Consider the following 16,215-nt stretch of genomic DNA (forward strand, 5'->3'; position numbering starts at 1 on the left):
AAAACATACATGTATGTGGTCATGATCATAGAATCTCAGAATGGCGTGGGTTGAAAAGGCCATTGAAAACCTCAAAGATCATCTGGTTTCAACCCCACTGCCCTGGGCAGGGTCACCATACACTGGAGCAGGCTGCCCAGAGCCACATCTGGCCTTGCATTGAGTGCCTCCAGGGATGGGGCATCCACAACGTCTCTGGGCAACCTGCTCCAGTGCGTCACCACCCTCTGAGTGAAAAACTTCCTCCTAACATCTAACCTAAATCTCCCCTGTCTTAGTTTATAACCATTCCCCCTTTTCCTATCACTGTCAACCCACGTCAACAGAAAGTTTCAAGCTCTCAGAGGCATTTCACTATCTTAACATCAAAAATTTGGAATATCATACAGAGACTTCAGATAGTGTAGCACTAGTGAAACTATAAAAATAGGGTTGGAGTTGGGTGGTGGGTGAATTGTGTTGTCTGTTTGTTTTAGTAGCAGTAAAAGTCACTGTGATAAAGGTGTAGCAGCTTCAATGGAAAACATGTACAATGATTGTGTGTGGCCTACTTACTTGAATGCACTAGTCAGAATAGTAAGAGCAAAATGAAAATCACCCTCACCCTAATTACATGTAAAACAAAGTATTTGGCTGGAATGCACCAGAAGCAAAGGTCCTAAGTGTTGGCAGAATTTATATCAGAAGTAGGAGGCAAGCTGATAGCAACAAAGAACGGAAAGGGGATGGGAGGTTTAAAATTGGCCAATAATTCATCATGAATTCGCTGAAATAAACCTCTAAAATTCAGCAAGATTCTGCTTTTTGTGGCTAAGTGGTTTTCCTTCTCTTGTGTTTTGGCAAATGCTTCAAGAAAGTAAGTGTCCTGAGCACTCCCTTCTTCAACATTTGCACCAGCTACTTTTATTGTATTCTAATCAAAACAGAACTGCTCCCCCCTTTAACATATTTTAGATTTAGATCTACTTTAAAATGCTTTTTAAAAAATCCTGTCTCCCAACATTGAAGTAAGCTGTGTGCTTGTTTAGGCTCCCCTGATGAGTCACTTAATAACTGTGTTCCCCTCGATTTAAACAAACTAAAAACTGAAGAGTTAAAATCTGCAAGGCCACTTAACCTTCTGCTTGCTTAATTTACTTCCAGTTGAAATCATATTTTACTAAGCCATACCAACTCTTAACCATACTACAAAAGTGTCTCTGGCACAAGTGGTTTTCAGAAGAAAAGCTGGTCTTCCCAACAGCTGCTTCTTCTGCTTCATCCTAAAGTGCAGAAACTGTGGGAATGGATAACACAACTTCCTGCCCATCACTGTGGAACAACTTCCCTCAGAGAGGCTAAGGCTGCGTGGATGCGGACGTGCAATCTGTTCTCAAAGTCATAGCCTGTAAATTCCTCCTGAAATACAAAAATAAAGAAAAAAGAAAAGCATGCAAATATTGCATTCCTTCACTTTAGGGTATGAACATAATTTTACTAGTAATGGTTTAAGAGGTTAAGCTACAAAACACACTGAAGAGACGAAGCGGAGATTCTGTATTGCTATTTATCTCTCTGTTACAGAAGCTCTAAGTTGGTGGAAAGAGCAGAAAGCTTCAGTTTTCTATGTGTTGTTTGGATTCTATTCAGTTTAACAGCACCTGGAAAATTGTGCAAGTCTTACAGCTCAAGAAAGATCCCAACACACCAAAGTCGGGGACCAGAGGGAACATCTATGAAGGGGAGAGCTGCAGTTTTCAAACTTCCATTGCCAAATCTCAGCCAAAAAATGTGTCAAGCTCGTAACAGTTCAGCAGAGGTCACTACCGTGAGCTGTGTACTGTGACTGACCTATAAATACATATCTGCAGGACACAGATGTGCTTCACATACATAAATATAAACCTACAAAGGTAGCATTGTAGATTACACGTGATGGACACTGACAAAGGGCACAAACAAATCACCACAGCTTCTCAGATTTCCCCCCCCCACCCCCAGAACGTTAAATTCTCACCTTGGCTTGGAGAAGTAAGGTTTTGCCTCTTGGCACGGTCTACAAAAAGAAAAGACACTGCATCACTATTGCATTGCCAGTGTTACAGAGTGTATCACAAGTATATAGCCTAGTCAGTCTAGAATAGCACCTCCGCCTTGAAAACAAGGTATGGAGCAGACAAAAACCTCTCAAACTAGTAAAATCAGGAATACTGATAAAGCAGTACTGCACATTTCAAGTCTTCAGCAAAAATAGAGCCATTTCAGCTTCACGAGGAAGTCACTACTGATGACACTGAGCTACAGCAGTGCACAGGGAGACAAAACAGGTTCCAGATAAACAAGTAACTTTGATAGAATAATTTCTGTTTCCTAATCAAAGTCCTTTATTTGAAGGAATTGTTTAAGAATTAAAAGTTGTTTTAGCAATCTTGATTTCAAACTGTAAAGGAAAAGCACATGCATTGCGCCATGGGAAATTCAGACTGGATGCTGGGAAATACTTCTTCTCCAAGAGTGCTCAGGCACTGCAATTGGCCGCCCAGGGAGGTGGTGGAGTCACCAACACTGGAGGTATTCAAGGGATGTTTAGACATTGTGTTGATAGATATGGTTTAGAGAGAACTAAAATCTCACACGATATGGCTCTAATCAAGTTAATTTAGTGAAATGAATCAGATCGTATGACAGATCCAAATATAACTCTGAGTCTTTTTCAAGTAACATATTTAATAAAAGTGTGATTTTTTTTTAATACTAAAACACACAGTGTTCAATACACTCAGCCTCTCCGGTAAAGATAACGTATAAAATTCTGTTCCCTTCTTTTATAGTCATTACAGAGCTCTCAAATACGAATTGTACAATATCTCAAGCTAGTTAAGTGCAGTCTTCTAAAAACAGCACCACTTACCTCTAATTCTAGCTCCTGCGTTTCCCCACCCAACCCCATCCCACGTAAGCAGCATTTATTTCCTCACTGGCTGCCACAAGAGGTAGCTTCCTTCACATACTAAGAGCTACCTACTGCAGCTTCTCAGCAGCAGCTACAAGCTGAGGCTTATTCAGCCCCCAGACACCCAGTGTGAGAGCTGTTAGGTCACCGTGTGCACGTGCTATATATAAAGCAAGAAGGGAAGAGGGAGCGCTCCGAACTCTCAGAGCCTTCAGACAACTTCTCTACCTGCATCCCACTTCTTGTATCATTCTTTAGAAGAGTTTAAAAATAGGTTGCAGCATTACCTCCGGATTGTCTAATAGGAGACAGCCAAGCTCATAGCAAGCATAGGGCTGGATGTACAGGTTGTTTTGACGGCACAGTTCATCTTTAGCAGCCTGCTGGAAGTACTATGAAAAGAAAAGAAAAAAAAAAGACTGAAATCATGTGTTAAAATGGAAGATATGATCACTTGAAAATCCAAAAGTACCTTTCAAGTTCAGGTGTTTGATATTAGCCCACACTTCACATGAGAGTATCTCCCCTAAGACGGGAGATTTAGGTTAGGTGTTCGGAGAAGCTCTTCACTCAGAGGGCGGTGATGCACTGGAGCAGGCTGCCCAGGCAGGTTGTGGATGCCCCATCCCTGGAGGCACTCAAGGCAAGGCTGGATGTGGCTCTGGGCAGCCTGCTCCAGTGTATGGTGACCCTGCCCACGGCAGGGGGGTTGAAACCAGATGATCTTTGAGGTCCTTTTCAACCCAGGCCACTGTAGGATTCTATTAATATGTTAACATTTCCAACGGTACAGATTCTTTACGCAAGGACCTGGAAGTTTTCACTAACACAACTGAACTGAGGCAAAACCGTTTCCGTTTTTCACCAAGCAATATGTAGACCATGTCAAGGCTTTTCCAACATTATATACAAAACTCTTAAGCCTAACAAGGCACTTCATCTTTGGAGACTAAGCACATGGATTACATAATCTACTTCTGAGGGTGAGATGGGAGGGAGATGTCATACCAATGACAGCTCTCTAGTTCTTTATGTGAATTGTATTCAGTTCTGGGGAGGAAAGGAAAAAACATTTTGCCTACAGTGGCAACAGTATTCTTTATATTTGCTAATTATGACACCTCTTAGTGTCTAATAGCTCAATAGCTTTAGAGCAGAAGCAGTACATCTACACCTCTGAAAGGCCCATCAAGTTTTATGCTTGCTTTGTTTTTCCATTGATTTTGCTGTTGTACAGGGTAAACCCAGCAGCACAAGAACTTCTCCAACCTTCCCAGCTTCCACTTAACTCTTGCTCCACAGGCCACATTAACTGCCATACTCACTCAACATCAGACAATTGCTTTTACAAGACAATAGAATAAAGCTGTCCTAAATTCAAGATTTGAAAAGAACCCAGTATATTCTGTTGGAATTCATACAGCAGTCTGATCAATAGCACTGAAAATTAGCAGCTTGCTTAACAGATTTCCTCAACAGTATTGACTGTTTAATAAAATTATAGTTCATAAAATACAACTAATGGTATAATTGACAACAACTTACCTGAACAGCATCTTCGGAATTTCCCAAGCATTTGTGTATGGCACCAAGAAGCAAGTTCCTCAAACCAACAGCTGATGAATCATCAACATCCTGACAAGCTTAATGAAAACATCCCAACAAACAAACAAGATGGATTGAAATCTCAGACAAGAATTGCAATCTTTTTCTTTAGTCAATTTGAGCAGCAAATGCAAGATGCTAGTAACAATCAACGTCAAAGTAATTTAGCTTCTTTTAAATACAACCCATTTTGTGTCAATCTCATCAAGCAACCTGTCACTAACGGTAATAATTCCTATCAGGAATGAATTGGCCCTCTGAACTCACAGGCTGCTGGTGTGTTCTCCTCACAAGAAGAGAACACATTTCTCTGTCTTTTTATGATCAGTTAGAAAGTTAGAGTTAAGAAACAATTGACTCCTCCAGGTGTTAATGGCAACTGGTTCCAGATATTGAAAGAAAAAATGCATAGTCCAGGTTTCACAGAAAACAGGGCAAAAAATCCAAGCAATTCAAATAAAGTAATCTGTTCTGAACTGAAAACAAGACACAGACACAGAAATCCACACTGGAGTTAAAACTCCAGATTAGAGTATTCCAGCATCATAATTCCATTGCTGATGAGCAGGTATGGCTAATTGCTGGGCCAGGCTGTGACTCAGCTGTGTAGTGCTGAATCCACTGATGCACATAACCGTCTCCAGATGAATCAGGCTCCATTTTGATCAGGCTTATTAGCACCAACTCAGAACAGCTGTTAAATCAAGGCTAGTTCCACAAGGAACTGATTTAAACCAGTTCTGCAGTGAGCAAATAAACCACCTACGAATAACGAAGGGTTGGTTGCATTAAGTATTTGGACACATACGTAACACTGTCAGTTCTCATTTCTATTACACGTCTCAAGTTACTTGGTATTTTACTTACAAAGATACATGAGGATATAGCTTAATCCCTACAAGCCCTCTGGCTTTATTATGTAAGCTCCTAGCACCTGGGAAAAGTCTGGCAGCTCCTCTCCGAAAAGTAAACCCACACTGTACAAGAGAGGAAACAAATTAAAAAAAATACTCCATCATCCCGTGATTCCTGAGAAACATATAAGGTACAGAACATCTTTGTTATGCAGAAAACCTACAACCGAGGACTGCTGATGCAGACCCATCTGTCAGTGTCAAGCCATACAAGAAGCTTATCTCTGAATTTTAATCCATATTGCTATTTCACATTCAAATGTGCACCACTGGCTGGGAGTTTATAAGGAAGATCTATATTGCTTTTGAGTATGCAGGACAGAACTACTGCTTGCCACCTCTAAGACTGACTGTTCTACAGGAAAACTACAGAAAAAAAGATACTAAAGTCTATTTTTCCATGACTAAATCTGATTTTATAACCTTCACCATTATGTTTTGGGACAAGAAAATTAGGGATATTGATGTGACTGTTATCAAATAATTTAAATTAGATTGAAAAAAAAAAAAGAATAAAACCCACAACCAGTCCTGGGGAAAAGGCAAATCAACCTACTTTGCTCCCTGAAGCTATTTTGCTATCACATAAGCACACAGGTTTCAATTCTCACACTACTGCTGTCAGCTAGTCTGTGCAAAGAAAGCAAACTGCATACCTCACATAAAACAAATAAATACATCAAGAATCTATATTATACCTTGGCTCATATGCTGTAGGTTGGAGAGGGAGCAGTTTGGAAGGGCTTTCCATAAGTACAGCACTTCAATGGATGCCAGGACACAGAGCTCTTTGGTTGGCATTTGTTTTCTGAATCTATCTGCCTGCAAATTGGAAAGAAAGAAAAGATCTGTCATCTGTCCTTCTACAAGGAACATAATACTCACAAACAGTTCATCAAGCTGTAACTGTTGCATGAAAGCATCCAATGATTTTCTTAAGAACAGTCGCTGGCAAAAAAACCAAAACTTTTTAATTGATCAAAATTAAAGCTTCTTTATTTGCAGCCTGGAGTTGTTTTCTAGCTCACAACCCCAACTACATACTGCCTGGATGCCGATACTAAATCGCCTGAAAATCCTAAAGATGAGTGATACTCACTAGACAAATCTAGCTTTCAGAAAGAGCCATGGCTTTGACAAAAAGGATAAGAAATAAGGAGTAGGAAAAACAAAGCTGGAGAGAAAATTACAAGAGCAGCTACAGCTTTGTGCATCTGTATCTTTAATAAGTGCTTCAGTTGAAAAGCCCATTCACATTCTGTTTGCCGAGTCTTGTAATATACGGCACTATTTTTTTCCTCCCTGAATCCTTCCCATTAATTCAAGAAAAGCAAAGTAGGAGAAAACAGATACTTCACTCGAAAGAACAAAGAATGGTAAAGAATGCAACGATTCCCAAATTTAATTACTGCTCTGAAACAAGTTAGCTTATGCTAAACCAAACCTTTTTCACTGAAAATTGTTCGATCTGATTATTTTTTCTTTTGAAAAGCTTCTGAACTTCCTTGAACACATTCTGAGCACCATTGACATCACCAGTGGCTCCTTGACACACTAGGACACAGAAACAAAATGTGTTAGCAACGTTTGGATAAGAAAAAGGGGAAGATTAAACATCACAGAGTTATGGGGAAAAAAACTGCTCACTTCTTTCTGCAAAGGATCCCAACTCTCCCAGGTACACTCTGTGATCATTAACAAGCCACTACTGCTTTTCATATCCATTAAAGGACCTAGTATCACTCCACAGCTAAGGATTTATTAAGTAAATCTTTTCAATTCACTGTCAGCTTAGCAATAGGTCATGTAATAATCATAGCTGGAGGGCGAGGGCATATACACATGCATTAATAAATTACATCAACAAAATGACCTAAGTGCAGTCTGACAGCTGCACAAGCAGCAGTGTGGAACACAATAACAGCACCAGCCAGTGCAAGAAGTACTGTATCCCATCACTGATTTACCACTTGCAATCATCACTGAAAACACTCACCTGCTGTTAAATAAGCGTAGTAGCACTGAGACCACCTGGATTCATTTTTCAGCCTTTCAAAGGATTCAAAGGCGTCTTTGAAATTCATTTCTATCATGCTGCACCAGCCTGAAAAAAAGAGACCAACTTAAGGGAAGCACTGTAATTCAAACGTGGTATAAACGTTACTGAAACATACCATCTGCTTATGAGAGCTGGAGCTAGCTTAATTATACCAATAACTGGGAAACTGAGAAACAAAACTGATCAATAACATGTTTCAAATCTGGTTTAAATTAACTGCAAAATATTGAGTTATATGTGCTGTACAAGACAAATCCAATTTACACTAACAACAAATCTAAACAGACACCGAAAGCTCTTCCCTAGCAACTTCCAGCTCCTGTATTGTTCCTCAGCCAGACACATTTAAAGGTCCTCTACACTAAAGACTTGCATGCAACTTAAAAACAGAGAACGAACTTTTTGTTGATATTAATAAAATACAACACATAGGTCCTGCAATCTATGAAACTCAACCAGCTAAGATGACAGGATGATTAACATCATCCAGTGAAGACAAAAGCCAGCATTCTAAAACCTTTTTTAATAAACCTAAGCAAAATCATTCATTTTCTTTATTGAAGCTATTAGTCAAAACTTGAAAGTGAAATATTTACAGCACAAAGATAGCCCATTTACCTATTTCATACAAGCAGACATGCTGAATCTCCCTTTGGTCTGTTGCAAGTTCCAAAGCAGTATGAAATGAAGCCAAGGCACTATTGATTTGACACTAACAAAAGCAATAAGAGGGAAAAAAGGTCAGATGTCTGAAGTTATCACAATCAAATTATCTGTCACATTTTAAACAAACACAATCAGTTTGGTATTAATATGAATTTGAAGATAATAGTAGAGTGAAAATAGATAGCATTGTCACACAGACTGCAGCCTCTGGTTTGACTAGATGAGAGGAAAAACATACCCAGAGAGAGGAACAACTCAAAACTGATTTCAGATTTGAAACAAAAGTCACCACAGAGCTATCAGTTTGAAAGAGAAGGGGTAACTGCTTCACATACCAACTTCACACTGCACCTTGGCCAGCTTCCCTCCTCCCAGCTATTTAGATCTGATCACTTTTGAATGGAAGCATGGGCAAATTATAACAAAAGTCTTTGTTTACTCCAACAACCACAAAAGAGGTCCTGTAGCAAACATATTTTTGCCCATGTTTCATATTAATGATATAAAACATAATGCAATAACCAAATTGAAAGAGAAAAAGGAAGTATCACTAATATAAAACAACTCAAATTTATATTTGAATGAAATCACAGAATCACAGAATTGCAGGGGTTGGAAGGGACCTCCAGAGATCATTTTCCAAAAACATGCCATGCAGAGCCATAACAAGAGAGATAATAGAAGCATTTCTGAAAATAAGCCTGATAACGTGTAATCTCTGGTCTTTATTTTTCCTTTTTTACTTGTCATGAAGAGTTCGTTCTAAGAACTCTCTCAGTTTCAGTGCTTATTACCCTTGCCCAGCCTAGCTCAGCTTTCCACTCTCTCCCAGCCTTACGTTAGAACCGTGCTACTGACACCAAGATGTCTGAAAAAGATAACTGAAAAAGAGCAAGAGAACTTGCTAGTGGTGCGTTTAAGAATGTAATAACACTGGACACTTACTACCCTGCAGGTCGAACACTGTAGCACACCTGAGCAAAGCACTGTGTCCTGCCATTCAGTGGAGCACTTCATACTTTTCCTGCCTTCAACTACGTCAATGGAGTCCAACAGATCCAGCCTCAGAACATGAGGTTGTTCGTTGTCTTTTTCATGTCCCAGTCTCAAAGAAGTGTTTATAACTACACACTCAGAGTACAGGCAAAGAGAAGTGACCTTTCTCAATACAGTTTGGCTGACCTTTCTTTCACAGTTTGGTTTTGCCTCATGCCCTTGCCCCTCTCCACGTGAAGCTATCAGCCTCTTTTCAGACTGGACTGTTTTGTCCTATTTATAAAAGGAGATTACGATCCTAAACAGGTGTTGCTATCTAAACAGAAGACAAAGTAATACTACAAGCCAAAAGGCAGAAACACACCAGATTCAGAACACAATCTTCCACTGAGAAGCAGAACATTCTGGTTTTGTGCTCTTTGCTTGGGATTCCTCCATGGTGGAAAAGCCACATAAATATTCTGGTCCAATAAACACAGCAGCACGGTTGTCCCAATTACTTTTACCAGCTTGGATTATCACACATCCTTAAAGGATAACAGAGCCAGAAGCCATGAGGCTACTGCAGTGTCTGAAGAATACCATTCTGCAACAGCATTCACAAACACATTTCTATGGGACACATCCTGCTCGGGTCACAGCTCACCATAGCAACAGAAAACATCCTGTTTTGTTCTCTTAAAAGCAAAAGCAATTATGCAAGGGGAATTACTGGAGATGATTTAGCTGTAAGCAAACAATACAGAAAATGAAAAGCGGAAGATAAATGCTATGTACTCAGTAGCTGCTACTCAGATTTCAGCTTGACAAGCAAAACCCTAATGGCTATTTATACCACAAGAAGTTACCAAGCGAGGTCACTTATAGAATGAAGTTACAAATGCATCAGTGTAAGAATTAGAATTTCAAAGTGCTGTTAAACCAGACAGGAGCGTAAGGGCTGATCTGGCATGCAAACCTGCAACTAGGAAGAAATTAATCCTCCCTTCTCACTTATCTTTCTGTACATCTGTATCTTCAGTCACCACTTATTAAAGTTCACACAGTCCATCCACACAAGATAAACACCAGATACCAAGGGGAGGAGATGGGGAAAACATCAGCCCAAAGAACAGAAACATGCAGTACCTCTAATCGCTGTATTCTTCCCTTGAAGAACATGAACAGAGAAGAATTCGGGTAAGCAGATTCTTTTTTTGCAAGAATCTCTTTTGCCTCTTTCAATCCTGCCTTGTTATCGCTGCCATCAAGGGCAAAAAAGGGGCGAACGACTGTATGGTACCACAACAAAGCTAATCTAAAAGGGACACAAGAGCAGAAATGATTACAGCTCATAAACGCAGACTTAAAGATAACGATCCTGAAAAACAAAGGATATGCCATCTTTTCTTATACAGCCTGACCACAGAACACGATACTGTTACCATATACCACCGCATGGAGCATATACAATTCACTGCAAGTTAACCAAAAGCAAAGTAACCATCGAGCTCATACTATGTATCAAAGCATCATGTCCAGCAACTCTATCCAAGTTATTGATCCTGCAGCAAGAAAACTCACAATTAAACAGTAAAATGTAATTGTTCATTGGGAAACAAAAATAACACAAACAAACCCCACTCCCCAGCACATATACACACACCTGAAACCAATGTAAAACAGAAATACACCCGGAAGGGCAGATTTCTACGTGACCTATATCACTCACAAGAAAACAAGGGCAAAGCACAAAGCTTCCCAGGGCCAGCTGGACGAATCCCTGCTCCACCGTCATGCTGGGAAAAAGAATGCTGCTTTTTTTCCCCAGCAATGACACAAAAGAAATCAAAAGAAACATTAACCTTAACGTTTTTCTTAACCAGAAGCATAACTCCTCAAGCAGAAGAAACTAGCTCTGCTCTACATGTTTCAGAAGTAATATTTGACTACACTTAAAGTCAGTCCAACAATGAAGGTATTAATTTGGGGGAGAACGCACAAACAAACTGCCCTCATAAATAGCTGTAAGTTACATCAGGCTAACCCTTTCTTCATCCAAAAAACGTGAATGCAATACAAAGGCATGGGAAAAAAATGAATAACAAATGAACAAAAAAGACAACAAAAAAAAAACACTCAATCTTCTTCAGATGCTAAAATTAAAAATGAAGTGGGAAAGACTGTTGGTCAATAATAAATAACGGACATCAGTTACTCTCATACAAAATGGTATGCTCTCCCCACAGACGAGAACAAATTACTGAGTGTTCAGATGATGCCTGTTTTTACTCTATTAACACATGTGTTATTAGACATTAGAATATGAGGTACTGAAGAATACAGCTCGACCCCAAGCACACAAATAACTAGCAGCAGAGAGATCTAGTGCCCTACTAAGTGATGATTTACTAAACCATGGCACGTATAACAACACACTGCAAGTTTCTTTTACCTGCTGTTGTTTTCTTTAAAGCAACATGACCATTTTTTTTGGCTTTGATTTTTCTCCCCCATTTACTTACTTTCAGTACAAAGTTATCTACCAAAGCATTTCAATATAGCTACTCACGTAGCTAAAGGGGCCTTCATGTCCTTACTTTCACTTGCATACATCAGTGAGGAAAGCCCCTGTAGGCGGTCTCCAGGAAAACCCAGCAGGTTGATGATTTTGAGCAGGTTTGGGGGCACCATGGATATGCAAAGATGAAAAAGTCCATATCCAAAGCTAACAGCACCTTTCAGTCTGTTTAGCGAATCCTCCGTTACACCTTCTGCAGCAACATGATTATCATTTGCAGCATCAGAAGTCAAGGATTCCTGAGTAGATTTCTTCTGATATATTTCCTGAAGCGTATTAATGTCCGTATAGCACTTATTGTAAATCTTCCAGGCTTTTCGGAGGATCCATCCACCTTTTATGTATGCTAAACAGCAAGAAAAAAATGTTACAACAAACATATTTCAGTAGCAGAACACAATCAGTAGGAAATGCTACATGTATCCTAGCATGCTCTCAATCAGCATTAAATTAACAGTGCAAAAAGCATTTTGCAGAAAGAGCTGCTACTGTCACATAGAAGAGATCTTTCACATTGTGTAATACAAATTTGAGTGATTTTCAGAGACCTTAAAACAGCAGCCAACACAAAGAGGCTTTCCTGTAGCTATCCAGCAATACAACTGGCAGGAAGGAATACAGGAACCAGAACAACTTAATGCTGGATTCTGCCCCACTACAGAATGGAGACAAAATTACTGTCTGGCAAACAGAGAAAAGAAAAGCTTGAAAGAGCTTTTGCCAGAAGTCCAAATCACATTCAAAGTAAGTTTATGGAAAACAAACAAAAAACAAACAAACTTTGGATCCAACAATAGGATTTTCAACATTATTATTAGCCCCATCCCCCAAGACTGTGAAATGCAGGAACTTACAATTTAAAAAATATATATAATTGACAGAAAGAAAAAACAATAAAAGAATGTTTAAAACCCATGTTTTCAAATTATTATTCAATTTCAAATGCAAGCTAAGCGGTCCCTAAATGTCCCTAAAAATCTGGCCATTCCTAGTTTAGAATGAGAAGCCTCAGCCTCCCTGTCCTCTTTACAGGAGGACACGACAGCAGAATGTGATGTCAGATTCATGTGCTTGCACAGCACCCATCTTGGTTACAGAACATCCCTGGACAACAGTAGAAGTGGCAAACAGCAAACACAGAATACACCTGTGTGCATTTACTGCAGAAGCTGACATAAGCGTTCTGTGTGCGTTCGAGCCCCAACCATTACAAACTGCACTGACAGAGGTTTTAAAGGACTGAAAGTGAGAAAAAAATACAAATAAGGACAGAGCAGTGCTGTTCTAAATGGATACCACCAAGTCTGTCATCAGTTATAACACTGATCTCTGCAGAAGTAGACCAGAAATTGTGGCTTACGTGAAATAACAGGAAAATGCCAACAATACCAATCCATAGAAGTATTTGGCATAATATAGAAATAAATTCCAGAGAAAGCATCTGATTAGATTAATCCTTTTTCAATTCTGTTTATGCAAAGCTGGTTTGATTATCTTAAATTACAATGAGAAAGTCTGCAAAATTTATTGTTAGATGTAACAGAAGGATGCTGTCAATGTGAAAAGTATCCACAAAAAGGAATCCTGTATCTTGAATTCCGTATCAAACCTCTTCTGAATAAATGCAAACCTCTGCCATGGTTCAGCTGCATTATGAGACTTATGTTAGTCCACTTCTCAGCAATTCGGACACTTTTTGGCTGCATGAGATATCTGAAGAGTTTTTGGTTCGCCACAAGATGAATACTCAACAGTAAAGCAGTAGACAAATAATACAACGGCCTGGGTTGAGAACAACCTCAAAGATCATCTAGTTTCAACCCCTCTGCTGCGGGCAGGGTTGCCAAGAAGATAACCAAGGTGTTTTACTTATCCTACAGATCACGTGACTGCTAAGAGCTTTGAAAAACTACTACATTCAGGCACATGCATCAAACAGAAATGAGTGGGAAATAGTACAGCTTGAGGCTTTACCTTCACCAGTGTACTACCACTAACAGCTCATTAAGAATGGAAGATTAAGAGATTTCATATGCTTAGATAAAATAACCTAATACAATGAAAAATTAGGTAGTTCAATACTGCTGCTGGAAGATAATGCAAGCTGCTGTATTATGAACTTCTTGATGAAACTATTTTTGTTATATCCATGAGGGTGGACAGGAAAACTGAAAACGTGTTAGGCATATGAGAAAGCAGCCTGCATGTCATCATATGCTTCTTGTCAAACTGTTCCAGGAAGAAAAACACAAGAAATTTTTCACTCATCATCCACTGATCAGCAAAATGAATCTGCCTCTGTTTTGAAACGAGACACATTTCAATAATCTGGCTGCTATTTCAAAACAGAAGCATCACCATAAAAGCAAGATATTTATACATAATCAGAAAGATAATACACTTGGAAAACCTAAAATAACTGACCCAGCGATTTAGGTAAATGGTGTCACAGTGGCAGCAACTAACAGTCACTAAAGATGGCATTTAACTGCTTGGAATTTTAACTAAAGATCTCTGGTTTATTTTTTCCTCAGTAGAATAACCCAAATATACTGCATGCTCTGCAGTACTCCGCTACCCACTTTGGTTTTTGGAGCAGCAGACAGGAGAGAAAGGGAACAAACACCACTCAGTCACAGTACCCAACCCAGTTATAAACCTGGGGGTGGGAAGGGAGGAAAAAAAAAAAAAGTAAAAACCTACACTAGTGACAAAAATAATACAAAAATCTTTTTCCAGCAGTAGATGTGGATATGGCAATCAAAAACACGCCCCAAATTTCTTCTAGCTAACACAACAAACACATTCTCAATACTCTGGCTTGAAAGAAACCAAGTCTGTGTCTTACAGGAATCATCACACCCTTCACAGAAAGGTTTTAATGTCTAAAGGATCTGAGTGTTATTTCCCCACCTTTTTTCAGCTGACCAGCAGGGCTTTCACTGACAGCCGGCTTTGGCTGCCATCTCATGATGTTCACTAGTATTAATGAGAACCTGGAAATGCATTCCCTTCCTGTACAACCTTGACCACTACTTCTATAATCTCGTGGACAAAGGGATGTTTTAACACGGTGCATAAGAGAACCTTATAAACAGCTTTTCAGATGAGACAAGGAGGTTTGTATTCAGTAAGACAGGATTAACCTCTTTGGCATGCAAGGACGCACTTGAGTGACTGAAGGATAAGAACTGATTCAGCACTTCAGACCTGAACATGCTGCATTTAAAATCACTCTTGCTGGCATCTTGTCATCTGTGTTGTCACACACACAATGCATATGGGACTCTCTGATTTCCCCAGGTGGTCTGGGCTTCAGCACTTCATAGCCTGCTCCATCACACAGGCCACACAAAGCACATAAACACTAACCATCTTTGTACCAACTGTTCTAACACCTCTACAGGAACACGCAAAGGATTCCTACCCATCTAAGGTGAATCTGTTACAAAAAAGGGAAAGCTGTAAGCTGTACCAACTCAACTCATTTATAACACTATTACATATACAGTAGAAAAATACCTCTACAAGCATGCCAATCTTGGAATACCTACCCATAGACTCAAATGGAACCATGCTCTTTCTCAAAATACAATCAACTTAACTGATGTGGACAGTCACCTTGCCATATTAAGATCAAGCTTTACTACAGAGATAGCATGCAAAAAAATACATACAAACATTAAAGCCACAATGCACCTGATAATTCTTGTTTTACAAATGAGAGCACAGCTAAGTAGACTTGACAATCCGCTACAATTATTTGTCTTTGCAGACGATCTATCATGGATAGAGGAGATTTTCGTCCATCGACCTGTTTGGAATAACACAAGCACAAGAAATTTTAGCAAAGATAACAAAGAACACTAGTCTGAACCTGACAAATGAACAAACCCAAAACCAGCTGCAAGCAGTACTATAGCTGCTACCAAATCAATTCAGCATTTTCATGGGCAAAACTATGCTAAAATTTCTTCCATAAATTATCAAACCCCTACTTAATAATCAGGAAAACATTAAATATATATATATATATATTTTTTTTTAACATAAACTCAGAAAATATTTTATGTTCTTTAATACACTCACAAACAATTCAGACGTGCAACAAAAAGATATTCCTAACCAGAAGAGAAAAAAAGGGGCATATGGCAAGGTGCAGGGGAAATACAGTGCCTCTTAAGAGCACACAGGTTCATTACTTTCTATCAAGTGATGCAAAAACTGAAGAAAAATGACTACTTTTTCTGGTACAGAACCACTATGTCACACAGGATTTTGTACTTCTACACTTCCTCTCAGTCTACATGCTTCATTCTTCCTTCACTATTTAGAATTAAAAATCTAGAAATGGGAAAATTCCCAAGGAATATGCCTGGCACTTTCAGGCAGGCTCAATCTCATCCTTTGAGCACTTCCAGAGTGTGTATGAATGACACAGGCTGAATCAGCCAGGCTACAAGCTTCCTAAAATAACTCTAGT

The 16,215-nt window shown here is 39.3% G+C and overlaps 1 protein-coding gene across 1 annotated transcript in view; it reads right to left on the reverse strand.

Annotated features, from left to right (window-relative positions):
- Positions 1 to 16,215, reverse strand: part of TTC39C (tetratricopeptide repeat domain 39C) — a 28,119-nt gene continuing 11,904 nt past the window's right edge. Inside the window, exons 4-14 of the mRNA XM_065752228.1 lie at positions 15,432 to 15,546; positions 11,724 to 12,078; positions 10,301 to 10,469; positions 8,129 to 8,222; positions 7,448 to 7,555; positions 6,896 to 7,005; positions 6,150 to 6,273; positions 4,478 to 4,575; positions 3,220 to 3,324; positions 1,997 to 2,035; positions 1 to 1,398 (exon numbers count right to left, since the gene is read on the reverse strand). Of these exons, the coding sequence (XP_065608300.1) occupies positions 1,309 to 1,398; positions 1,997 to 2,035; positions 3,220 to 3,324; positions 4,478 to 4,575; positions 6,150 to 6,273; positions 6,896 to 7,005; positions 7,448 to 7,555; positions 8,129 to 8,222; positions 10,301 to 10,469; positions 11,724 to 12,078; positions 15,432 to 15,546 (1,407 nt within the window). The 3' untranslated portion in view covers positions 1 to 1,308. The remainder of the gene's footprint in view (positions 1,399 to 1,996; positions 2,036 to 3,219; positions 3,325 to 4,477; positions 4,576 to 6,149; positions 6,274 to 6,895; positions 7,006 to 7,447; positions 7,556 to 8,128; positions 8,223 to 10,300; positions 10,470 to 11,723; positions 12,079 to 15,431; positions 15,547 to 16,215) is intronic.

Source organism: Cyrtonyx montezumae, unplaced genomic scaffold, assembly GCF_038088225.1.
Source record: "Cyrtonyx montezumae isolate F1298 unplaced genomic scaffold, pur_monq_1.0 scaffold_8, whole genome shotgun sequence".
Lineage (NCBI taxonomy): Eukaryota > Metazoa > Chordata > Aves > Galliformes > Odontophoridae > Cyrtonyx > Cyrtonyx montezumae.